Source organism: Conger conger, chromosome 1 (genome assembly GCF_963514075.1).
Source record: "Conger conger chromosome 1, fConCon1.1, whole genome shotgun sequence".
NCBI lineage: Eukaryota > Metazoa > Chordata > Actinopteri > Anguilliformes > Congridae > Conger > Conger conger.
Window position 1 is genome coordinate 57,009,659 of NC_083760.1, and position 25,857 is coordinate 57,035,515.

Genomic DNA, 25,857 nt, shown 5'->3' on the forward strand with positions numbered 1-25,857 from the left:
CATTGCACATTTTTAACGTTGCATGAATTACCCTATTTTTTTTTTTTTTTACCTTGCATTGCAATGGATTACAGCATTTTAACTCAGCAATTTTAACTTATCCTTTTATACCCAGTGCATAGCATTTTTAAAGTATCTTTTTATACTCAGTGCACATCTAGTATATGTTTTTAACATATATTTTACCATTCAGTGCATTCAGAATGACATCATTTTAATAACCATTACAAACACACTGGTTAATGGACTTTCCAGTGCCATACTACCGGCCAAGTAAAATACTGCATCTGTTAAAGTACCATTCAAAATGTATACATAGATAGTTGTTTTTACATACCGTACAGTTTGTTGAAAACATGATATTAACCACATAAGGAATGGGCCACTGAAATTGACCCACTTTGACCCACTTATATATAAGTGGGTCAATTAAATAATATTATTTCAATTACGGTTGCCATTCCAATTCACCTCCATGTGGTCGCCAAATCACAGCACAAGAGCTGCACTTCCATAATCCCTCAGTAGACTCACTGTTGGAGTGTCGGTGTCTCATATGTCTGTGTTGTGGTTTTGGGGTGGCAGGCACAGAGCTTTGGAGGACATCCTTCCCAGAGCGCAATGCTTTGAGGAGAGCATGGAGGGCCTCCAGCAGTGGCTGATCTGTGTGGAGCAGGACCTGTCAGAGCTGAGGGGGGCGGAGAGGAGTATGAGCCACATCCAGGAGTCCGCTGAGCGGGCCAAGGTATGGTCTGAGATAAAATCACCAGATCCAGTTTTACCAGATCCTTTTACGTATCCATGTAACATGTGATGAAGATAATAATTATTATTAGTAATCCTAGAAGAATGGCAGTTTTGATTCTTGATGATGTTGTTGATGATGTTGTTGATAATGATGTTGATGACGATGACGATGATGATGATGATGATGATGATGATCATAGCGATGACATTAACCATTATTGTCAGTAGTAGTAGGCCAATACAACCAATTTGCTTTCTAATAATACTACATTCTGTATTTCCCTATTAAACCCACTCTTACTTTATGTTCTAAGATTAGGTATTACTTGCTATTGCTTGTGACCATGATGTCTTTCTATCATCACTGTTCATTGCCTAAACCTGTATGTGTGCACTTATGAGTTGCTCTGGATAAGAGCATCTTCTAGATGCCTACATGTAATTGTTACAGTAGTCGTAGCAATAATAATAGCAGTAGCAGTGGATGTAATAGCCATCTTGCAGCTTTCATTTATATTTCTGCCTGTACACATAGGCAGCAGTGGAAGAAATCAAAGCCAAAAGTTTGACCCTGGGAGAGCTTCGACAGAACGGTTATGAACTCATGAAGGTCATATCAGGTGAGCTTTAATCTCACACCCTATACCAGAGATGATGGTTAAAGATGATCTGTTTCTGGATTTCAGACCAACTCCAATTCTTAATTCTTTAATTAGTCCAATCATTTACATGATCTGTCATGATCTGTGACATTTCATCGTATAAACAGCAGCTGAGAAATGTTCTTGTCTTGTAGCATTTTGTTGTGGTCTAATTTGCAAGTGAATCCGTCATGGTGCATATGGCTAATTAACTGGTAACTGGTGGCAAATTCCTGCGTACACACCGGCCCTCTGTCCCTGCCCTGTACTGTACAGTGTACACGCCTCCACACCTAATTGCCAAAAACTGAGCTATTAAACGGTAAATAGCAGCTAGCTCTGGGACCCTCTGACCTCTCTGTGTGTCCCCAGTGGAGGAGTCCCAGCTGGTCCAGGAGAAGGCCGACAGCCTGGGCATCAGGTACTCAGTGCTCAGCCTTGGGAGCGCAGACATCCTGCAGAGGCTGGAACAGGCCCTGGAGGCCTCCAGTCGCTGCACTTCCTCCCAGGAGGACCTCCACCTTTGGCTGGGGAGGATTGAGAGGGAGCTGGTGGGAACTGGGAGCCAGACGTCACCAGGGGATACCGTCCTGTGCCGCACGGAGAGTCTGAGGGTGAGGCATTGAGCCATCTTCATTACACATTACATTACATAGCATTACTGCATTTATTTGGTAGTCACTTTTATTCAAACTGACATGCATAAAAGATGATGGTTGGCTTTTTGAGATGTGATGATTCTTGGTGTGCGCCCAAAATATTTTGAGGTGGGGCAGAAGATGTTAAACTGCAAGTTTACTACTCTGAAAATTCATGAGTGGCGTAAATCCACACTGAAGGTCCTTGAACAACTAAAGAACACAGGTCACATAAGGTACAATTCACATAAAGCATCAGGTATCCATAGACATGAATATCAAGTCTAGTTCATAGGTACTACATTACTTATTAATGTGATTATCTAATCTGTCAATCGTGTGACAGCAGTGCAATGCATAAAATCATGTAGATACGGGTCAGGAGCTTCAGTTAATGTTCACATCAACCATCAGAATGGGGAAAAAATGTGATCTAAGTGGCTTTGACCATGGAATGCTTGTTGATGGCAGACAGAGTGGTTTGAGTATCTCAGAAACAGCTTGATTTTCATGCACACGTGTCTCGAGAGTTTGCAAAGAATAGTGTAAAAAAACACGAAAAAAATCCAGTGAGCAGCAGTTCTGCAGACAGAAACACCTTGTTAAAGAAAGACATCAGAGGAGAATGGCCAGACTGGTCAAAGGTGACACTAATGCAAATAACCACACATTACAACTGTGGTATGCAGGAGAGCATCTCTGAACACACAACGCATCATAACTCTAAGTGGATAGACTACAGCAGTAGAAGTCTAAAAAATATGTGATAAATACTTAATAAAGTGCTTGGAGAGTGTATACTGTATATTCATTTATAATGTTCGGTACATCAGTTTTTGAGTATTTTATACATGCACTGAGCCGTTGAAGCTCAAAGGGTTTAATTGATATCTGTAATTACAGACAGTTTGGCACTATGCTATGTAACACAGTAATATCACGGTGTGTGGAATGTACTGGAAGGAGAGCAGCGGTCTAATGTGAAACTGAATTGGGTGTCTGTTGCAGCTGGAGCAGGCTGCTGAGAAGGAGCTGACCTGGTTTGAGGCCACGGCACAGAGGCTGGAGCAGCTAAAGACCGTCAGCTTGGATGCGGACCTCATTTCCACACAGCTGTATGACCAAAAGGTAATTCATACATGCATTCACATGTACTCAATTTGAAAATGCAAGAAAAATCATGAAAACTTTCCAAATTCCATATTTTGAGATGAAGCACAGAACGACAGTTTAGTTGGACATAGCATGTACATGCCAAGTCAGCAGTCCATGTAGGAAACATGTATTAATGGTTTGTACAACAAAACACTTATGTAAATGTGTTGATGTTAATGTTTTGTTATTTTTAGATACTTGCAGTAGAGATTCTCCAGCACAGGTTTAATATTGAGAAAATGCTGAAGATCTCAGAAATCCTGCAAAGTTACAGTGAAGAAGAGGAAACAGGTGAACTGCAGGTATGATACACTACTGTACCACCAAACTACAGAAACAAATTTACATTCAGCAGAGAAAAGCATTTCCATCAACTGTTTTTATCTATTTTTAAATCAGCAATACATTAAACAGTATTGGTGTGTATAATAATCAGTGAATACTTTTTGAAATAGATTCAAAATGTGCTTTTCAGATTCTCTCATTAATGAAAACCTACTGTAGAGCTGAAGTGTTTTCTTTCTGTGTATGTGTGTGTGTGTGTGTGTGTGTGTGTGTGTGTGTGTGTGTGTACTGTGCTGTGTTGTTAGACATAAAATAATAAATAAACGGCAAAATAACCAAATAAACCAAATACATTTTTTCTCAGGGTTCTCATTTCTTACAGAATCACCCTCTTGAAATTATTGAAAAAACTATACACAAACTGAGTGGTCCCCTGTGTAGTATTTTAACATACTGTAAAGGTACTAGCTGCACTAATTCCTTTTGTTGGCTACACCTCCCCAGATACACCTGGCCTCTCTGCAGGAACAATGCCAGTCTGTATCAGACAGGAACTCACACGTTGTGCTTCAGTTGGAGCATGCTCAGTCGCTTCTGTCCCAGTTCTCTGAGAGCCATGCAGAGGTCTCCCCATGGTTACAGGAGACCCAAGCCCTGATTGGCCAGCTGTCTCTCAACACTGTCAGTTACGAAGCATTCAAAGATCAACAGGACCTCTTACAGGTAGCACTTACTGTTTTTTCCCCACAATGCTCTTATTTTATTGGACTAATTAGCTTATATACTGTTGGATGCCATCCAGTCCAAACATTTGGCAGATTTTTCCAGTCTACTTTTTGACAGAACACTGAACACTGCAAGTCTGTTTCTCTCCCACTTTTTGGAAGAAAGCAATTCCTGATCTTACCCAGATGTTGATTTATTAAAGGCTCCCAAAAAGTACAAACCTCAAATATTTCACTAAAAAAGAAAACAAGTTTTGCTTAGCTTTTACTGATTCTGAGATGCCATAGCACATTAAAAATAATACTAAGAAAATAAGAAACATGAATCCCAGAGAAACCTGTTTCCATACTACAAAGCCTTTATTTATGTAATAATATTAGTGTTCTTGTCTTTGATATCTTGATTCTAGTTACATTTTTCAGGTAACTGTAAAAATGTCTAGGACCTACTAATGAGTATTGAGGAATTACTGCAGCAAATTCTCTGTACACTGGTAAATACCCATGGTGTACTTCACTTGAAAGCCTTCTACTTTCATGAGAAGCTGAGGGGTTGCAGAGCTAAAGGTAGGGGGTGTCCATAATAGTACAAAGGCAGTCTTCACTTTCATCTCCACAGGATCAATGCATAGACTGTAATGATCTGGCATCTGCCTTTAAAACCCCAGCCCACTAGATGGCAGTAGTGCACCATTCCGTCAGTTTATGTGCTGCTTATCACTAAGGAAAAAGTGGTTTGTCCTAGTCCTGCGCTGATGGGTTTCTTTGTTGTATGCACAGGGCTTGCGGGAGTCTGTTGCAGAACACAAGCCCCTGATAGCACGCCTCCGCTTGGTCAGTAGGCGTCTGTCAGAACTGAGCCCCGCTCAGGGGGAAGAGTTCTGTCGGAGGGCTTCTGAGGCTGAGGAACTGCACAGCAGCATCAGAGAGCGGGTTCGAGAGGCAGCCGGCATGCTGGACGAGGCCCTGCCCCGTTACACTCAGGTAATGCACTCATATACTGTACGCACTGTACACACATACATGGATGCACTGGGTTAGGGCAGACTGTAGGGGCGGCCTGTAGCCTAGTGGATAAGGGACATGACTGGGACCTGGAAGGTTGGTGGTTAAAGACCAAGTGTAGCTGTTGGGTCCTTAACACCTGCATTGCTCCAGATGGGCTTGTCCCCTGCTTAGTCTAATCAACTATAAATTGCTTTGGATAAAAGCATCAGCTGAATCACAGGTGAGTTATTATGCACACACAAACATTTACACACTCATATAGCTACATAATGTATACCATGTCCTTCAAAATTATGGTAACAGTATGGTAACAGTATATGGAAGACATTTGGATTTGAGATCAAAAGATCAATAGGAGACAAAAGTACAGACAATCAGCTTTTATTTAATGGTACTTACAGTGTATTTGTTAACTACTAACTAATGTATAAGTTACATGAATATTAGCTCACCATTGGATAAACTTATAATTACAGTAGTTAACCATTAACCACGTAACTGCTTTTTTCATTCCATTATTGATTGGCATTTACGAATGTAGTTGTTACCATGACTTACTGTATGTTATTGATGAATGATCTAACAACTACATTAGTTCATGTCAGTTAATGTAACATTATTGTAAAGTGTTACCCCAAATGCTTTAAAATGGTAAATGGCATTTATATAGCGCCTTTATCCAAAGCGCTGTACAATTGATGCTTCTCATTCACCCATTCATACACACACTCACACACCAACGGCGATTGGCTGCCGACCAGCTCGTCGGGAGCATTTGGGTGTTAGGTGTCTTGCTCAGGGACACTTCGACACAGCCCGGGTGGGGGATCGAACCGGCAACCCTCTTACTGCCAGACGACTGCTCTTACTGCCTGAGCCATGTCGCTTTAAGTATGTAGCTGATGTGTGAGAAGTCCAGGAATGTTGCCTGGTCTGTGGTTCTGTTACCATCCAGCCTGTCCAGCTCCATAACCCCTGTCCTCCCTCTGCAGCTGAACGAGAGAATCAGCCTGATGGGAGAGAGCCTGGACCGACTGCGCTGTCGCCTGCAGTCGCCCGTCCTCCTGCAGGGACAGACCACACGCATCCAGGAGCAGCTGCAGGACAACAGGCACACCCTGGCAGAGCTGTCCAAGCAGGAGCTGGGGCTGAAGGCAGTGAGGGCTCAGGCCACAGAGCTCCTCAGCAGTGCCCTCGCAGCTGGGAACAGCTCTATCTGCGCAGGTGGGGGCCGCCCGGGAGAACTCACTCCGCTATCAATGCTTACCCTGTAGTGTATTACATTAATGGCATTTGGCAGACGCTCCAGAGCGACGTACAGTTGATTTGACTAAGCAGGAGACAATCCTCCCCTGGAGCAATGCAGGGTTAAGGGCCTTGCTCAAGGGCCCAACAGCTGCGCGGATCTTATTGTGGCTACACCGGGATTAGAATCACCGACCTTGCGTGTCCCAGTCATTTATCTTAACCACTACGCCACAGGCCGCCCCATATTACGGGGAGGTGCCCCGTATTACTCCTTACCCTGTAGTGTGTCACTGCTTACGCTGTAGTGTGTCACTGCTGACCCTGTAGTGTATCACTGCTTACGCTGTAGTGTGTCACTGCTTACCCTGTAGTGTATCACTGCTGACCCTGTAGTGTATCACTGCTGACCCTGTAGTGTATCACTGCTTACGCTGTAGTGTGTCACTGCTGACCCTGTAGTGTATCACTGCTTACGCTGTAGTGTATCACTGCTGACCCTGTAGTGTATCACTGCTGACCCTGTAGTGTATCACTGCTTACGCTGTAGTGTGTCACTGCTTACCCTGTAGTGTATCACTGCTTACCCTGTAGTGTGTCACTGCTTACCCTGTAGTGTGTCACTGCTGACCCTGTAGTGTATCACTGCTGACCCTGTAGTGTATCACTGCTGACCCTGTAGTGTGTCACTGCTTACCCTGTGGTGTGTTACTGCTTACCCTGTAGTGTGTCACTGCTGACCCTGTAGTGTATCACTGCTGACCCTGTAGTGTATCACTGCTGACCCTGTAGTGTGTCACTGCTTACCCTGTGGTGTGTTACTGCTTACCCTGTAGCATATCATTGCTTATTCTTTAGCGTGTCACTGGTCGCCGGTAGCGTAGTGGCTAAGGTACATGACTGGGGCCTGAAAGGTTGGTGGTTCAAGCCCAGGTGTGTCCTGGGCTCTGCACTGCTCCGAAGTAACTAGGATGGGTCAAATACAGAGGACAAATTACCGCACAGTGTTCAGCAAAGTATATCTATCCATCTATCTACCCAGCATTTTCATAGCTAACCATGTAATGACCAATGACCATTATATTAACTGTTGCATAGGGATTCGAGAATGCTAATACTAACATTCTTGAGGTGGGCGAGGAGGGTTTACACCCCCATTTTGGAACTTTAGCTACACTATTTATAAGCTCATGAAAGGCAGCCAGAAACAGTTCTTGTGTCCCTATATGAAACGCTTTACTGTGATCTTATCTACGTACATGAGTGAACCGGTGTCGGTGTATACAGCCAACTAGCTCATTTAGCCTGGGTCATTGGTAGGAACAAAAACCTGCATATGCACCATCCCTCCAGGACCAGAATTGCCCACCCCTGTTCTAGAAGCATTCTGGGAGCCCAGAATTGTTATCTGGAGAGATACTGCAGAATTTATAGGATATATGCCCCCTCTAGCTGTCCAGGAGCGGGTGGCTAGTTTGGGACAATCATGGGAGGAGGCACATACTCGAGTTCAAGAGAGGGACAAGTGGCTCCTCAACCTCCTGGACCTGGCCGCAAAGTTCTGGAGCGACGTCAACGACCTTACGGCGATGCTCAATGACACGCAGCAGGCCGTCCTCGACCTCAACGGCAACGGGAACGATGCCGAGACCATCCGCCAGAGCCTGGAGACCATGCAGGTACCGAGCTGCAGTGAACACGTTCTCCCTTTGAACCGCTTCGCAAACGTTACCGCAAAATTTCCTACGACCTCACTTTCTGTCTCCTCAGACTCTCAGAGAAGACATAGACAGCTTGCAGGGCGATCTGGACACGCTCGGCATTCTGGGATTGGACCTGATGTCAGCATGTGGGGACACTGACAAACCAGATGTCACCAAGAGCTTGGATGAGGTAAGTGTGTTAAGAAAATCACAGACCTCACTAGTTCGGATAAACAACTGACACACAAGGCAAACTGACCATATCGCTGTCGCTCATTTCGTAGCTTTACTGCACTTGGAACAACCTGAGCAAGCTGTGGACTGAGTGTTACAGCAAGCTGGAGGGCTCCCTGCAGATGGCGCTACGCTACCAGGATAGTATGCAGGTACAGTATGACACTTCTACTGCAGAGAAGCTTATGGACTAATGCAAAGGGATATGTCTGGCATAAGCCAGTATAGCATTCTTTAATTTTAGTAGTAATTATAAAATGGTTTATTTTTAATGACTGCCTTTTACGAATATACAGCATGTGTGTTCATAGCAAATGTGAGACGCATAGCCCTGACTAATAACATTAGCTTTTGTTATTCACAAAAAGTCTTAAAAATGAACTATTTGCTTATGTGAAAGATGTACAAAATATATTTGGTAATTAAATGTAAACAATTGTGAAGTATGAAGACTTTGAATGAATGAATAAATGCATGATGAATGAAAAATTTTATCAAGAGGGAGAAATTAAAAAATACATGGATTTCTGCATAAATTAATTGATATCTCAAAATTTATGACATTTTCTTCTGCTGCAGGGGTTGTTTGAGTGGCTGAAGTCTGCCGAGCTGAGGTCCACTGAGGAGTTCCTGGTGGGGGCCGACTTGGACACTGTCAAGCATCAACTGTGTGACCTGAAGGTGACCCTGCACGGCAAAAGCCAGCTGCTTTTTGTTTTACTTTGCATTCATTTTATTTTTGTATTATTGCTCCATTCAGTTTGATTGGCTACTGAATAGCTTCAAACTTCAGCGGTAACGATCAAGGTTGTGTCGTTCTCTCCTCAGGAGTTTAAGCGGGAGCTGTACCAGAAGAAGATCGAGATGGAGAGTCTGAACCACCGCTTCGTCTGCCGGCTCTCCCCGGGGTCAGAGCGACCGGGCTCTGTCTCCCCGCTGTGTGACTTCCGTCAGCGCTGGGATGCCCTGGAGAGGGAAACAGTGAGCAGACAGGTACAGCGCTGCAGCCTCGTTTTGTTTCTGAGTTGCGCTACAAAATGGCAGCAGTCTGGTACTCCGCGAACTGCAGAATGTGCAGGGTATTTACTCACTTGTCAGGTACCAGTGCTGACTTTTGGATCTGCTCATTACTGTACGTGCCTGGATATGACACCCCTATTACCACTTTCCATACAATGCCAAACTGTCAGCTGAAACCTAGGGCTAATAACCGCCAGTCATGATGGACACAAATACTGCAGGTTTCCAGCTCCCTGCAAACCACTAACACTCACAGAACAGAGGAAGGAAGTTAAACAGGCCTAAGACAACTCAGACATTTGATACCAGGCTTCTTACTGGGCCCAAAGCCTGCTGACACTGCTGCGCACCAGGAGAGCCAAATTGCACCATGAGTTTCTGTTGAGAATTCAAAGCATGGTGTTTCACCTGGTGATTTAGTAGTAAAACGTATGGTTACTCAGTAACACCGATGATTGTCATTCAGTAATCCAAAGATCTGTTTTTGTTTTTTCATGCACATGTAGCACATTTTTGCACTCTTCTCTCCTGTTGCTATGTACGTGTATACTGGTATATTCCCACATACATTATCTGAATATGCTCCTACATTCTCAGAAATAAGGTGACAGTGGAGGTACATTTTTGTTCTCCAAGGCTCAAATTTCCCAAATGTACCCTGAAAGTACAGTAATGTTCTCTTTCCCAGAAAAAAAGGTACAAATTATTTATATATTGCTGACTCAATTTTATGTCCCTATAGGGTACCGACCCAGCAACAAGAATTTGCGCCTTTTTAGGCCCTTTTTGTAGCGTTCCTATATTCCTGAGAGTGTACAGTGAAATTAATAGCTCCAGTCACTGTTGGGCTAATGCACGGGGTACAGTATGTAACAGTGGGGGTGATGTGTTTTCAGCACCAGCTGGAATGCGCGCTGCTGGGTTTGGGTCAGTTCCAGAACACCCTGGATGAGCTGCAAACCTGGCTGTCCCACACCGCAGACCTCCTGCGCGGCCGCCGGCCAATCAGCATCGACCTGCAGACCTGCGAGATTGAGCTGGCCAAACACAAGGTGCGGTGTCAGATTACCCGGTGCCTGGGGAGATGGCGCCATTTGTTGAGAGACAGGGCTCAGGTTCTCCTTAAAGTCCATGGGAATATTCTGTGCTGCTCTCATCTGTCAGATGTACTCTCATAGATGTGTGGCGTGTGAGTGTTAACCAGCAGGATCCACCCTTCTAACAGTTTTTGGAAGGGAATACTCCCAAACTATTCCCAACACGCTAATTTCCTTGACGTCTCTTGAACATTATCCTTTCTTTCCTACTCAAATGAAAAAGACAGAACTTGTTTGGAAAAATGAATTGACACATTCTTGCCTTCATGCTATCCCATGACAAATTAAAACTAAAATAATCTCCAGCATTCATTTCTTTCAGATTTTTTCCCCATTTTCTCCCAATTTGGTTGCCAATTGTTCCCTTACTATTCCAATTACCCATGCTAACTACTTAGGATACACTGTCTACGTCCTCATCCCTCAGTGGCCCTGTGAGATTTAGTGATCTAGTTGATCATTAACCTTCTCCAATCCGCATTGTTCCAGTCTGTGATCATGACCAAGGCAATCAGGGTCCAATTAGTCCCTCCCCCCACCCTTGGGCCAATTATGCCGCTCCCACGTGAGCTGTCCAAACTCTGCTTTTTGGCAGGACCGGGACACAAACCCTGGTCCTCCGTGTGCAGCTGCATCACATTGATGTCTGCATCAAGGTCCAATGCCTTAGCCGTGCACCACCAGGGCTCTATCCTCTGGCATTCTGGGCGTTTTGTGTTAGCTGGGCAGGCCCTTCAGTGTTTTGCGAGTACCTTGTGGCTGACGGCACCCGTGTGCCCATCCCTCTGACAGGTTCTGCGGAACGATGTGATGTCACACGTGCGGACGGTGGAGTCCCTGAATCAGGCAGGCCAGGAGCTGCTGGAGGCTGGGCCGGGGGACAGACCCCACGGCCTGCAGGCGCAGCTGGAGCAGCTGAATGAGCGCTGGGAGTTTGTGCGCTGCGAGACGGAGAGGAGGCAGCTACAGCTGGAGAACAACCTGGGACAGGTGAGGTCACAGACTTCTGCCCAGAGCACAGGCTCCGGGCGGCGTAGTCTGGGCATACTCAGTCCTTTACAAGTTACTTTGCAAGTGGAATACTTGTATCGTAGCCATTATGCACAGATTATTGCCATTAATATGTTTTATAGTAAGGCATTTGTGACATTGTGACACAAGCCATAAATACAAAAATATATATATCATATCACTCATAAATAAACATGCCATTAAGAAAAAAATTATGTCAAACTAAATGTTATTAACTTTAGTAATTTTCAAAATGACCCTCTATCGCCATCTATTGTTTGTTTACTTTGACTAGCAAATATTATATAAAACAATATTTGTTTGTGTACATTAATACCGGCTGTTGTTCCTCCTGCCATGTGAAGGATTTGATTGTTTGGTTGATTGATTGATTGATTTCCAGGTCCAGGATCTGATGATGGAAATTCAAGACCTTCTCCAGTGGCTGGAGAACACTGACCTGAGGCTATCTTCCTCTCAGCCAGTGTGGGGGCTGCCAGAGAAAACCAGTGAGAGGCTCAGCGCCCACCTGGTAACATCATCACACTGCTTCCTCACTCTATCACATCTTTTACAGTATAACCTGCTTGTGCTGGGGCCCTCAAACAGATCACAGTTAATCTATGATGTTAAAGTGAAGTACATTGAAACGGTGCCTTGCTCCAAGACTATAATGGCAGTGACACACTGAAGAACCCATGGCCATTAGTTCAGTGCTCTAAGATTATGACATCATGCCCTCTTAGACTGCTCCCTGCTCTGTCACATGCAACCCCACGGCATCAGCTGAGCATCCGCTGACCTCCCTTTTCTGACCCCAGGAGCTGTGCAAGGAGATGGAGTCCAAGCTGGACATCTACACCAGCGTGAGGAGCGCCATCTGCAGGCTGCTAGAGAGCGGTGATGTGGCCAGGGGCTCCAGCACAGAGCACAACCTGTCTATTCTGGAGCAGAAGTGGGAGACCGTTAATGGCAAAGCTCAGGAAAGGAAGGTCAGAGAATGGTGTTATGTGCTCTTAATGAGGTGCCTGCATTGATTTATAGTGTGTACAATATAATTCTGCTTGGCCCTCCACACCTTGAGCCTACAACCTGCATTACAGTTACATAGTGTGCATTTTATATATTTTGATATTTCATACAATGCAAAAGGTGGCGGCACGGATGGTGCAGTGGGTAGCACTGCCGCCTCACAGCAAGGAGGTCCTGGGTTCGAATCCCCGTCGGCCGGGGCCTCTCTGTGCGGAGTTTGCATGTTCTCCCCGTGTCTGCGTGGGTTTCCTCCGGGTACTCCGGTTTCCTCCCACAGTCCAAAGACATGCAGGTTAGGCTGATTGGAGAGTCTAAATTGCCCGTAGGCATGAGTGTGTGAGTGAATGGTGCGTGTGCCCTGCGATGGACTGGCGACCTGTCCAGGGTGTATTCCTGCCTTTCGCCCAATGTATGCTGGGATAGGCTCCAGCCCCCCTGCGACCCTGATCAGGATAAGCGGATTCAGATAATGGATGGATGGATACAATGCAAAAGTAACCATTTAAAGGAGGGATTGGCATCCTGGAGGGCCAATGTGTATGCAGGTTTTTGCTTCCACCAATTACTTGGGCTAAATTAGTTTATTAACTGTATGTACCAACACTGATTCATTCATAGATTAGATCACAGTACAATGTTTCATATAAGGATACAAGCACAATCTTCTGCAGACATTTATGTGCTTATCAAGAAAATAGCCAAAATTCCAGACAGTGTAAATGCTAGGTAAGTTGGCATACCTTTGGGGTATGGAAATCGTCACATCCATTTTGTCCTCCCTCAGGCCAAGCTGACTGAGGGGTTGAGTCTTGCCAAGGAGTTCCACAGCTCCATCCAGGACCTGCTGTCCAGGATGTCCCAGTGTGAGGGGGCCATTGCGGCTCTCCCTGTCCCCAGCTTCATACTAAACACTGTCTGCGCTCAGCTGCAGGAGCACAGGGTGTGTGTTTGCATGTGTTACTCTCTGTGTATCTGTGCTGATGGTACTTTAACTACTGATTTTACAGTCAGTTAATACTCAATTTACGTCTAACTCATAGACTCATAGGGGTAGTCTTTGAATGATCATGGTGATGTTGTTAATATTATAATTGCCCTGTTCCATAAAGAAATGTGGGAAAAAGGAAACTATGCAAATTAGTGGGGTGCACATTTGGTAATACTACAGCCAAATTTTGGTTAAAAAAAAGTGCGAGAAGGTGGTTTTTGATGGTGTCAGCCTTCAGCCGATGCAAAAAGAGCTGCTTATAATCATGACAAACATTCCACTCCACAACCCACCCTCCCACCTGCCAGCATAATGTATTCCTTTTTGAGTCATATGAAATCTACTCATCAGGCAGTTATAATGTGACTGGGTAATGAGCAGTTTGTCCCAACCTGAATCGCACTTGACCTGTGGACTACGCTTAGTTTAAGTGCATGAGTTCACAACCGTCATGTGAGCATGCAGTTATAAGGACTTGACTGCCCGCTTGACTGTGCTTTTTCACCAAGCAAATGACCCGAGCATGATGTGACATAATATGCATGTGCCCTGATGTGTTTGTCATTCAGAGGCTGGTGAGCGAGGTGCACTCCTACAGTGAGAAGAAGACCGTGGTGGAGAACGCTGCCTCACAACTGAAAGAGTTCAGCAGGAGGGAGGACTGCGATGTGGTTCAGAACCTCATTGTGACCGTGCAAGACCGCTATGACAAGCTGCACCAGCACACCTCAGAGCGTGGGAAGAGCCTTGAGTCTGTCAAAAAGCAAGCAAAACAGGTGCTTATTGGCCAGACTTGTTTTGTCATTCTGTGTGTCACTGCTTATGTTTTCATAGTTTAACACTAAATATCTCAGTTTCTACTCTAAGACAAGGACCAACCAAATGTGTGCACAAACTTGATGTTAGCTTGTACATATTTTCAAATACAAAACATCTGCATTTTTTTTTGTCAAGACACATGAATGATCAGAAAAGCTTTTTTTAATGTAGTTTTTATACAAAATGTAAAGAAAATTAACCATGTGTTTTATTCACATATATGACAGTATGTTTTAATAAAGCATGCCCAAAGTGTCCAAAAAGCTCTCCAAAAAGGATTACTCACCCTAATGCTTCCAAACCAACATTAAAAATTGAACTTTCTTCTTTTGGTTAATCAGAGCCTTGCAAGCCCTGTTGGCCAGTACAATTGTGACCTGTAATTGTCAGTTACCACCTCATATGACATGGACATGGGGTTGGACTTTTGGAGGCAATTGAACATAAAAGTATTTACAAAAGTATAATATCGAAATATACACAGACCGAAAGCACTATGATGCTGGGAAGAATGTGTTTTCATACAGAATTATATAATTGCACATTATTGCTATTAAAGTCAATTGAAAAATGCATTTGTTTTCTTTAATATAATAAATAATAGAATATCATTATTGCCTTATTTGTTAATTTTCCATTTGTTATCTTTTTAATGAAATTGAATTCATTTTACTCTATCCTATACTTGAATTGGGAGTTCAGCTCGCTACATATTCAAGGTGTTAGTTTGGCAAACATGCTATATGAACACAGTATAGACTTAAAACACATTGATAGCCCTGCTAAAAAAACAACTCAAGCTTGGTTTTAATACACCTGGTAGCTGGTTGACTTGTTGAAAGCAGTTCCCAGCTTGAACGGCTAAGCTATGTTTTGAAACAGCTGGTAGCTGGTTGACCAGGGAGACCATGCTTGTTCAAAAGAATGGGAAGGGCAAAGCACTGAAGAAAACCTGCACTCTTATCAGCCTAATGTTGTATGACAGATGAGCTTCTTTCTCTGTATGCTAAATGAGTTGATCCTCTCCAGTTCAGTGAATCCTGGCACATGCTGCTGGACTGGATGGTGGAAGTTGAACGGACCCTGGACACTCACAAAGAGATAGCGGTGTCCCATGAGGAAATCAAACAGCAGCTCACGGAGCAGAAGGTATGGATCCACTTAGCTTCCAACTCATCCTTCTTATGGAACAGTACTAACAGTATAACATAAACTGTATTCACAATACATACAGTATGTCTGAATTATTGCTGTCCACTGGATCTTCACTGTGCTTGTTGTGTCCGTTCCCAGGACTTCCAGAAACTCCTACGGTCGAAGAGGCCCATGTACGAGGCCACTATGAAGACAGGACGGACGCTTCACGAGAAATCCCAAAGCCCCATGGACAGAAAACAACTGGAAGACCTGGTGTCTGAGCTCCGAGACTCATGGGACACCATCAGCGGGAAGTCTTTGGAGAGGTCAGAGCGGGTTTAAGGGTGGTGATTGGGTGATGGGCAATGACACGCTACCCATAACACAGGTCCTGGATTCTCAAAATGCGGCAGGTCTTTATTGGATGGTTAGGCCTGCTGTAGATGGTGATAGATTGTTAAATCAATCTGTTATAGAGCATGAACATGGACTTTGGGACCCATATCTATATGAGTAAAGTAGTACTATTACCTCACAGAATTTCAAATGCTGTTATCTAGAACAATATATCCTTTCATAAAGGAAGGATACAAATTGTGATAGTAGAATGTACTTCATTCCTCAGATATCTTGGTTTTGTTCATAACAATGTTTGTTGTTTTCCTCAGGCAACATAAGCTGGAGGAGGCACTGTTGTACACAGGCAAATTCACAGACGCCCTCCAGGCTCTAATGGATTGGCTGTATAGGGCTGAACCACAGCTGACTGATGACATACCTGTTGGGGGAGAGAAGGACTTGGTCACTAATCTATTGGACAAACACAAGGTTAATATGACTGTTGAACAACTCATACAATGGGCTCATACCGGGCCCAAACAAGCCTTCGTCTATCCAATGTAGAATAGAAAAGTGAACTTCCTGTATTTCTTTAGTGAGTCGATTTTTTTAAGCCCAATTATTTAGGAAGATTTGTGTGAAGTGAGGCGGTTATTGCATAGTGTTGGAGTCAATTTAGCTTTAAAGTCTGAAAGTAACTATAAAGGGTAGGATAGGTGTACGTAGATCGGATAGGTGTACGTACAGTACTGGTATTGGTGTCCGTGAGCCTGAGGTGTGATTGTTGGGCTGCAGGTTTTCCAGAGGGAGCTAGGGAAGAGGGCGGGGTGCATTAAGACCCTCAGAAGATCGGTGCGAGACGTGACCAGAGGCAGCACAGCCGACACCCGCTGGCTCCTGGAGCAGATGGAGGAGCTGGAGAGCCACTGGGACGCTGTGTGTCGGCTGTCCGTCTCCAAACAGGACAGGCTGGAGCAGGCTCTCCGTCAGGTGAGCCTCCAGTCTGCCCCCTAGCTGCAGGCGACGGTAAAGTCAGCATAAACAAATGTGATAGGGGCCACATTAAGTCAGGATGTAAGAGCGGTTCGATCTTCAGTCCTGGGTGTGTCAAAGTCTCCCTGAATAAAACACCTAACCTCCAATTGCTCCTGACAAGCTGGTTGGTGTCTTGCATGGCAGCCAGTCACCACTGATGTGTGAGTGTGTGTGTGTGTGTGTGTGAATGGGTGAATGACAGGCATCAATTGTAAAGCATTTTGGATAAAGTGTAGGGTAGGGGCAGGGTGGAGGGCCAGTAGCGACTGAGGTTCGACCCTTGAAGGCAAACTCACAATAAAGAAAGTGGGATACAACAATAAGACCTTCTCCCGGGACACAGGGAGGAACAGAAACTAACCCGTTGGCGGTAATTGGAAAGAACAGAAATTAAGCCCAAAAAACGGCTGTAGAAAATAAAAACAACCCTCAGAAAACGCGAATACACAAACCAGATATAGTGCTGGGAAGTGAGCACTGTGAATAATAATAGTGAATTCCCCAAATAAAAGTACAACCTAGCAAAAACCGCTAGGCACAAAACAAAAACCCATGAGGCGCAGCTCAGGAAGAAAAACACAAACTAAAATACAATACCGGGGACAACGTCCCTCTACCACCGGCTCACATGAGCCCCAAACAAAAAGGAAGAAATGAAAACAATTCAGGAAGGCATCGGTTAACAAACACCACAACCGAGCGCCTTCCTTACCTATTTTTTGGTAGTCTCAGAGATTTTTGATAAATAACCAACACCGTACCTGACTCTACCAGTACAGAGTCTACCTGGTGTCTTACCGGCTTTGTGCATGTGCAAACGTTGAACACAAAAGCACTGAAGGGAGTCAGCACTGGCTTTAAATACTCTTGGGGAAGGTAATTCCCCAGGAGTTAATGAGGAACAGGTGGAACTAATGATCCTCAGCCCTCTGGTGGACCCACCGGGTACTACCTCCCACCGTGACATAAAGGGGCTATATAAATGTGAGAATCAGGGATTTTCACTGTGGCGAATTCCACAGGCAGAAGAGTTTGACGGTGCTGTACACTCCTTTCTGGACCACCTCTCCGATGCGGAGCGATCCCTGAAGTATGGAACCATTCCAGAAGAAGAGGACGCCCTGCTGAATCTTCACAAGCAGCACCAGGTGAATACATAATTATTATTATTATCGTAACCAGCATGAATATCATCATTGTCGTTATCCTCATTATCATGACCATTATCATTACCATCAGCATTACTATCTCTGTTTGTAATCATCATCAATATAATCATCCTATTCAGCACCATCACAATCTTCATAATCTTCACTACTGAAGTGCTTCTAAGTCTTCTTTTTGTTGTCTGCAAAATGCCTGTAATGTAATGTAATGTTTGGCTGTTTTTGCAGGAGTTGATGGAGTCCTTGCGCAGCCAGGAGCTGAAGCTGGAAAATATCCGTTCCCTGGGAGAGCAGATCCTGTCGTCCTGTCATCCTGACTCCCTTGTCACCATTAAGTCCTGGATAAGTGTCACCAGGACTCGATTCGAGGAGGTGAGCACTGTTCAGCTCCTGTCGTAAACTGAACGTAAGCTGAATGCCGGCCTTCAGTTGATATCCAGCCCCAAGCAGAGGTCCAGGGTCAGAAAATAAAAGTCTTGCCATTTGTTTCGTCCACCCATTAACTCCCCCGGATGATTTCACTAATTCATTCAACCTCCTGCTGGCTGAAGAATTATGCTAATTCAGGTGATTGGAACAAAATACCAGGAAGGATTTTTTTCTTTCTGAACCTGGCCCAAAGTCTGGCAAACACAAATTCCATTCCAGTTAGTTTACAATGAAATGTTACTTATAACTTAATTATAATACGTCATCGCCATGTGGAAAACCGGACAAATTAGGAAAATGTTATGAACATTTGTAAATCACTAACAGGGAATGTTCTGGGAGCTAATAATTGTTAGCCTTTAGAGTGAATCCTGATGGTTGCCTGTCACTCATCCACATGTAAACACAGGACTGTTTCAAAGGAGCCATGACAGGCAGGAACCAAGCAGACTTTCAGGACACCAACAATTTCTGGGAACATTCTGAGAACCAACCGTTTTTAGTTGGGAGGGGCATAGGCGACCGTTCACCTGCTCACCTAGCTCCCCCTCTGGTCACAGGTGCAAATATGGGCCCAGCAGCAGGGAGAGCGGATTCAGACCAGCCTGTCTGCGCTGGAAGCAGAGCGGGAGGAGGTGCAGAGGCTGCTGGACTGGATCTCCTCGGCGGAAGAGTCTCTGACCCTCAGGGAGCAGGAGCCCCTGCCAGAGGGCATGGACCAAGTGGAGGAAGCCATCGCCCAACATGCGGTGGGTGATTCTGTGATTGCGGTGCCATTTAGCCCTTGCAGAAATTATGCTTCATTTTTTAAAATCATTTTTCAACATTGACTCCAATGAAACATATTTTTAACTATCACAAAATGTCTTTACTCATCTTAGGTATATCCTATATCACATGACCGAAATCAACAGGCCTTTATCTTCAGTATTTTAAAAAAAAAGCTACTGTACATTGTGAAGGCTTGGTATCAACCTTTTCCTTGGGCTAAGTCACATATTCATGCAATATAGAAAGAAACATAGTGACTCAAATACTAAATACTAAAGCTGCCTATACAAGGCATATCATGCATTGTATCATGCAGAATAATAATTGTAAATAGAAGAAAACATGTTCTTCTCTTCATTGTAGGTTTTCATGGATGAACTGAATCGGAAGTTTCCAGAAGTTGAAAATGTCACAAGGACCTGCAAACATAAGCTGACCCCCAAGCGGCATGTTTCTCCTTGTCGCAAAACTCCAACAAGTAGGTGCAAAACGCGAACTTACAATGATAATGTGAAATGAATAATCATTCACTCCCATCTAAATTCATGGTCTGGTTTGTCTCTTCTTAGAGAGAAAAAGTGCAGCAAAGCTGCAGCCCCCGACATCACTCCCCCTGGATAACTTGGACCCCCAAACCCCTCAGATGTGTGAGCTGATCAGCTGCTGGCAGCAGCTGTGGCTGCAGGCTCAGGCCAGACAAAGCCGACTTGCGGAGTACAAGCAGAAGCTGCGAGAGGTGACTAGAGCACCCGCTAATGGTTCATGCCATTTTAGCTTAATATCGTACAGCAGAAGGAAAACAGGCCAGAAAAGACGTAGCAAGGCTTACCCAGTACAGAGCCGACCTTGGGCTTACAATCGTACCACTGTGTGTGTCTGTGTGTGCGTGTGTGTGTGTGCGTGAGAATATAAAATTAACTACACATACTGGACAACTGGTATCTATGCCAGTGATTAACCCTGAAATTGCAATAATATATTATCAATGGAGCTATGAAAAACTATTGTTAATAATTGTCCTAATAATTAAGGAAGACCTATTTTATATTATCCCACCAGCTGGATGAATTTTCCAACTTTGACTTCAATGTCTGGCGGAAGCGTTACATGCAGTGGATCAGCCACCTCAAGTCACGCATCCTGGACGTTTTCCGCAGCATTGACCGAGATAATGACGGCCGCATCACCCAAAAGGAATTCATCGACAACGTCATGTCCTCTAGTAAGCTGCTCTAAAACCACCAACGCAATCTCCAAAAGTCCCGCAAGTAAAAATTGTTAGACGTGCTATATGGGGGCTTAGGGCTGGTATTTCACCTTTTTTTTCTTCCCTTCTGTTATTCTGTAAATGTGTTGTTGTGACAGTCTTATCTAAAACAATAATTAAAATTAAATTAAATTTAATTGAATTTACAAATATGACAGGTGGCACTGTACGTTCAATAATGTGAACATATCTGATTTTCTACAGAATTCCCCACCAATTCCTTGGAAATGACGGCGGTGGCAAATATCTTCGACACTAACGGGGATGGCTTCATTGACTACTATGATTTTGTCAGCACTCTCCATCCTAGCAGAGACCCCTACAGAAGAGCTTTAGATGCAGAGCAAATCAATGAGGAGGTAAAGATGGCGTTGTGTATTTTTTCCTTCACATGTTAATGCTTAATGTCAACATCAAAAAAGTACAGCATATAACAGGCACAGCAAATGTTAAATGGGAGCAAAGAGAAGTTTAGTATGGAGGTTAAAGAGAATTGTGTAGTGACCAGAAAGTTTGCCTGTTGAGCAGCGCACAATGCTTCTTCCTCTGACTCATGTCTGTGCTAGCCCATCTTAAGTTAACCTCAGTGTGAAACGAGGTGGTGACAACATCACAACAGAAGTTGCAGAGAGCATTGCAGTGTGAGCATCATTGGGCTTTTCTAATTGGGAGGAAAAGGCGGAAAAAGTGTCATGGAAGTATTTTATGTATAAATATATTACATAAAGAGGCAGTTTCATAGACACAGATTAAGCTTAGCCCTGGACTTTGAGTTTTATATGAAATTTAATTTAGCCTCGAACTAGGCTTAATCTGTGTCTGTGAAACTGGCCCAAAATGTACCTAAATGTGACTGAAACTTGTACTCTCAGGTGAGTAGACAGGTGTCCCAGTGCAGCTGTCCGCAGAGATTCCAGGTGGAGCAGATCAGTGCCAATCGCTACAAGGTCAGTGAACCCCTCAGGACGGCTGTCAAGGAATTTACAGTAGAACATATTGACTTAGAATTAAGCAAGCAGTGTGAAGTACTGGTTTCTACTGAATGGGCTATGGGTTTGGATCTTTTGCGGAACATCGGGTCACTGTTTCAAACCGCACTTATGTTGTTAAATCATTTTGAATATATAAATGTGTAATGAAATGATGAAAAAAATTGATGTGACATATAACAAGGGGGATAAACTTGCTAAGAAATCAAGTGCACATATGCTGAAAAGCCAAATAAAGAAATAGAGTGGCTACTATTTTTTAAGTGTGTCGACCTGCAAAAAGAAATCTGTTATCCAGATATTTACTCAGATCCTAGATTGATGGAGAACAGCGGTTGATGGTGTACTGTATGTAATCCTGGGCTCTATCTCCCTGCACAGTTTGGTGACTCCCAGCAGCTGCGGATGGTGCGGATTCTGCGGAGCACTCTCATGGTCAGAGTCGGGGGAGGCTGGACGGCCCTGGACGAGTTCCTGGTGAAGAATGACCCGTGTAGAGGTACCCATAGCCTCCTGCTTCTATGAGCAAGGAATGGAATCCAAAAATGGGAGGAATGTGTAATATTTATATTTATGAATGCAGAATTTGGAAGCTAATTTGTTTTACTGTCATGCATACACTCTCAGAATTGAAGTGACAGTGGAGGTACATTTTTCCTCAAAGGATCAAAGGATCAAATTTCCTAAATGTGCCCTAAAAGTAGAGTAATATTCTCTTACAAATAAGTATTTTTCAAGCAAAAAATGGTACAAATTACATATATTGCTGGCAGGGGTATCATTAGTGACTTTTTAGGCATGTTTGGTACCTTTGTTTCTGAGAGTGTACTGTGTCGTAGCAAATGAAGAACTCAAAACAATCTGTATTATTCTGGATGGGTTATTTTGCTGTTGTATCCTCAAGTTAGGAACTTTACCGAAAACCATTTAAGGCTCATTCCAGACTTCCAGAATGTTGTGCGCCCATTAAAAGCATTAATTTCTACCTTTGAGAATGCACAGTATACTAGATATGGTACACCTCAGAACATCAGAATGCAATAATCTGTCTTGTCAGATGGGATTTTCCATTCCAGTACGTCCACTCCCATCTCATTCCCAAGTCTGGGAAAGTCCTCAGTTGGATGACAAGTATAACATGGCTATGGCTCACATATGTTTGCCTGCTTGTCTAACTCTTGAGCAGTGAAGGGTCGGACCAACGTGAAGATGAAGGAGAAGTACTTATCCCCAGATTCGTTTTCTGGCTCTGCGCGTAGAGGGACGGCTCCGTCCAAAAGCCTGGTGGTCAGCAGGTCCAACTCCAGCCTAAGCCTCTACAGCAGCGCGTCTGCTCCCAGCAGCCCCTCAACCCGCAAGGTACGCCGCGGCTGATCCAGGATCAGTTCGCTCACGCCGCTAATCCTGACCCCCATCATAATGTGGGAACAAAAGAAGAGACCAGTCAGGGGTTAGGGATCAGGGGTTAGAGGTCAGGGGCCATGGGTAGTCTTTCTATACTCACCATCCACAATACAAACCACAACCAGAAAGGTTTTTTTGTGCAACGATATAGGGCATTTATAATGTTGGCAATATTTATCACCTACCTTCAAATTTGCAATCACAATTTCACATTTGATTTCAACATTTCCGTGTGTGAATGAAAAGGTCCACATGTGAAAAGAAATTAAGTCACACTGAGCCATTTCCATGTTCACATTTTCACATGTCAATGACTAAAAGAAAAAAGACACTTGGCCCAATGCTAACAGCAGGGGTATATCTGTGGTCCAATACATCCATATGTAATATACAGTAAGTGTTCTGAGGTTGACATGTACAGTAGACATTGTGTGTGGCGCTGTCGTCCTTGCAGTCTGTTCTAAGGAGGAGTCTGTCCGGTGACCGATGCGTCCGGCCCAGAAGCTCCATAGCTGCGCTTGGAACAGAGCTACAGTTCTCCTCGGTAGCAGATAACGGGTCCCCATCGCCCCCAGGTCTGTTGTTTTAAGTAATTATCAATCGATAATTAATTCAATGTCATAATTCAAGGTGACACAATTCACAGAGTGTTAATCCATGAAGTGGGTACAAAAAAAGTACAAAAGTACAAAAAACTCAAATTATAGCCAGAGATGCATGTTTCAACCCAGTTGTGGCAGTGCTCTAATATCCTTAAGGAAGATATTTCACCTGAGCTGCATCAGTATTACATCCACATGTAGATTACATGCCGAATATAAACCAGGTGAGTCAACCTGGATATAAATGAACACTAATAATACATATAAATTCAGGATTTAATCTCGTGATATGGAAATGATTTCTCTGATATCATATTTTCTTTGGATCTTTTCAACACTGCCATAAACATGCATGTATTCATGCACTCTACTGTACAGACTACTATTGTTCCTTGTTTATATAACTTATAGCATTACAGTGGAGTGTTGGTACAGCAGGCATTATATTTAACTGTCTAAGAGGCTGAACTTTCCCCAATCCCTAGTCTACAGTTGCTGGACAAACAAAGGTGTACATTTAAAATTTGTTAGAAATAGTAAAACTGCAAATCTGACTCAGCTAATGTATTACAGGCTTGGTGGCTGTCACATGGAAAGACATGTGTAAAATGGATTCCTGAGAAACATGTTAGTGATTATATAAATGATATCAGGGGCACAGCACAAAGTGATTCTGCTCTGTCTTTGTGGGCCCTGTTCCCAAAGCAAACTTTCAGGTTCAGACCTTTTGAGTGACTCGGTAGTCCATTTTTCTATTCCCTCCAGGCCTTTGTTATGACACCCCTGAACATTACGTACAAAGCACTGATGAAGCAGCACTCTCAATGCATTGTCGTACGTATGAGATAATGCAACCAGGAAAAGGTATGAAACATCTTAAAAACAGGAAAAAACAACAATCATCTAATGCCACATAACAAGTAAAACAACAATGAACAATGAACCGCTTCAGAGAATTAAACACAATTCTGAAGAAGGCGAAGAAGTTGTTTCCACAAATTGGAACCCATGAAATGAGTTCATATTTATGTTCTTATGACCCTCAGAAGAAGCGGAAAGACCACCCACATGACCTTCCTGCCTGGACCAGAGAAAGCAGCCATGCTGAGCTCAGACCAGCCCCGGGGCCCCATCCAGGACGCCCAGGGCCACACAGAGCACCCTGTACAGCCTGACGAAAGACATTCAGCACACACCCGGAACCGAACCCTGACTGGAAGGGAAGGGCAGCCGACTGAGAGGCAGTTATTCTGTTCAAAGCTGGTAGATCTTCTGACTCAGATGAGGTGTAATGCAGAGGTCTGGCCTGGTCAACCTCTCTCTTACACGTTGAGTATATCAAGGTTTCTTTTGTGTCATTGTTTTTCTGTGTCAGTGTTCATCTCAGAACGATTATTTTTCCCTGACATGGCAAACTACCTTTGGGAATCTATGATAGAACTGAGCGAGCAGGAGCAGGTACTGTATATTGATGTGTGTAGCCTGGATATCACTGGCATGCTATGATTGATGTTAGCACAATGCCCTGCGGTGCTTTGTAGCTCTCCTTTACCTCAGTGGCTTAGCGTTAAAAGTTTGTGATGTTCTCTGACTTGCTTAAGGTAAACTCTTGCTTTTCCCTGTGCGACATGGACTCCTATTCAGATTTGATCTGCTGTGGTATGAGCAATGCAAATGCTAGTTTAATGAACATTTTAAAATGGGCCTTGAATACACCACACATGTTCCTGTCATGCAAAATATCCCTTACTTTGATCAGCAGAATTGAACCAAATCCTTTTAGACCATGTTATCAGACAGAGTATTCTCAAGGTCAGAAAATGCCATAATTAAAACTATTAAAACAGTATATTATGAGGGCTGCTATACTTATTTGTACTCACTGGCATGTTTAAAAAACTATTTTGACTGAGAATTGCCCACTCTTCAGATGACATCACTTCTATTATGAGGAGATCTAGGATCTTACTTGTTTACCACAGTTTTTAATAAACCTTTTCAATGTAAGTCCTGGATCACAGGTACCACTTGAATTTTAATGTACTGTAATAACTCTTAGCAAGCTGCAATAACCACTATGCATCCAGTATTGCTACACATGTAAAATACAAAGCTTTCTAATCTAGCATACAGCCCTGTATCTAACCTAGTGTAAATGTATGGGAATGTAACTAATTACTATGTAAAGTCAACTGTAAAATAAATATTTTGCAATAAAATAGAATATTGGTGTCAAATTCAGTCTTTGAACAATTTTCTTATCAAATGCATTGATGTTGACTGAACACGTTTAAGGTGTATTTTTATGATTGATTGCCCATAAAGGGTGTTCTTTTATTCCTTTTACAGTACATTAGACAGGTCCATGTT

General features: G+C 43.6%; 1 protein-coding gene across 1 annotated transcript; it reads left to right on the plus strand.

The window, feature by feature from the left end:
- Nucleotides 1-541: 541 nt before the first annotated feature.
- Nucleotides 542-25,711, plus strand: macf1b (microtubule actin crosslinking factor 1b). Its single transcript, XM_061233194.1, has 35 exons — nt 542-745; nt 1,283-1,367; nt 1,761-2,002; nt 3,035-3,154; nt 3,376-3,483; nt 3,971-4,189; nt 4,972-5,175; nt 6,192-6,423; nt 7,897-8,123; nt 8,215-8,337; nt 8,432-8,533; nt 8,961-9,062; nt 9,210-9,374; nt 10,298-10,453; nt 11,291-11,488; nt 11,913-12,041; nt 12,331-12,501; nt 13,326-13,481; nt 14,099-14,305; nt 15,378-15,497; nt 15,642-15,811; nt 16,154-16,313; nt 16,620-16,814; nt 17,882-18,007; nt 18,254-18,397; nt 19,015-19,203; nt 19,589-19,703; nt 19,795-19,961; nt 20,285-20,447; nt 20,697-20,851; nt 21,365-21,439; nt 21,863-21,980; nt 22,668-22,840; nt 23,340-23,460; nt 24,534-25,711. Exons 1-35 carry the CDS (start codon nt 557-559, stop codon nt 24,557-24,559), a joined length of 5,352 nt encoding a protein of 1,783 aa, XP_061089178.1. The 5' UTR covers nt 542-556; the 3' UTR covers nt 24,560-25,711.
- Nucleotides 25,712-25,857: the final 146 nt, after the last annotated feature.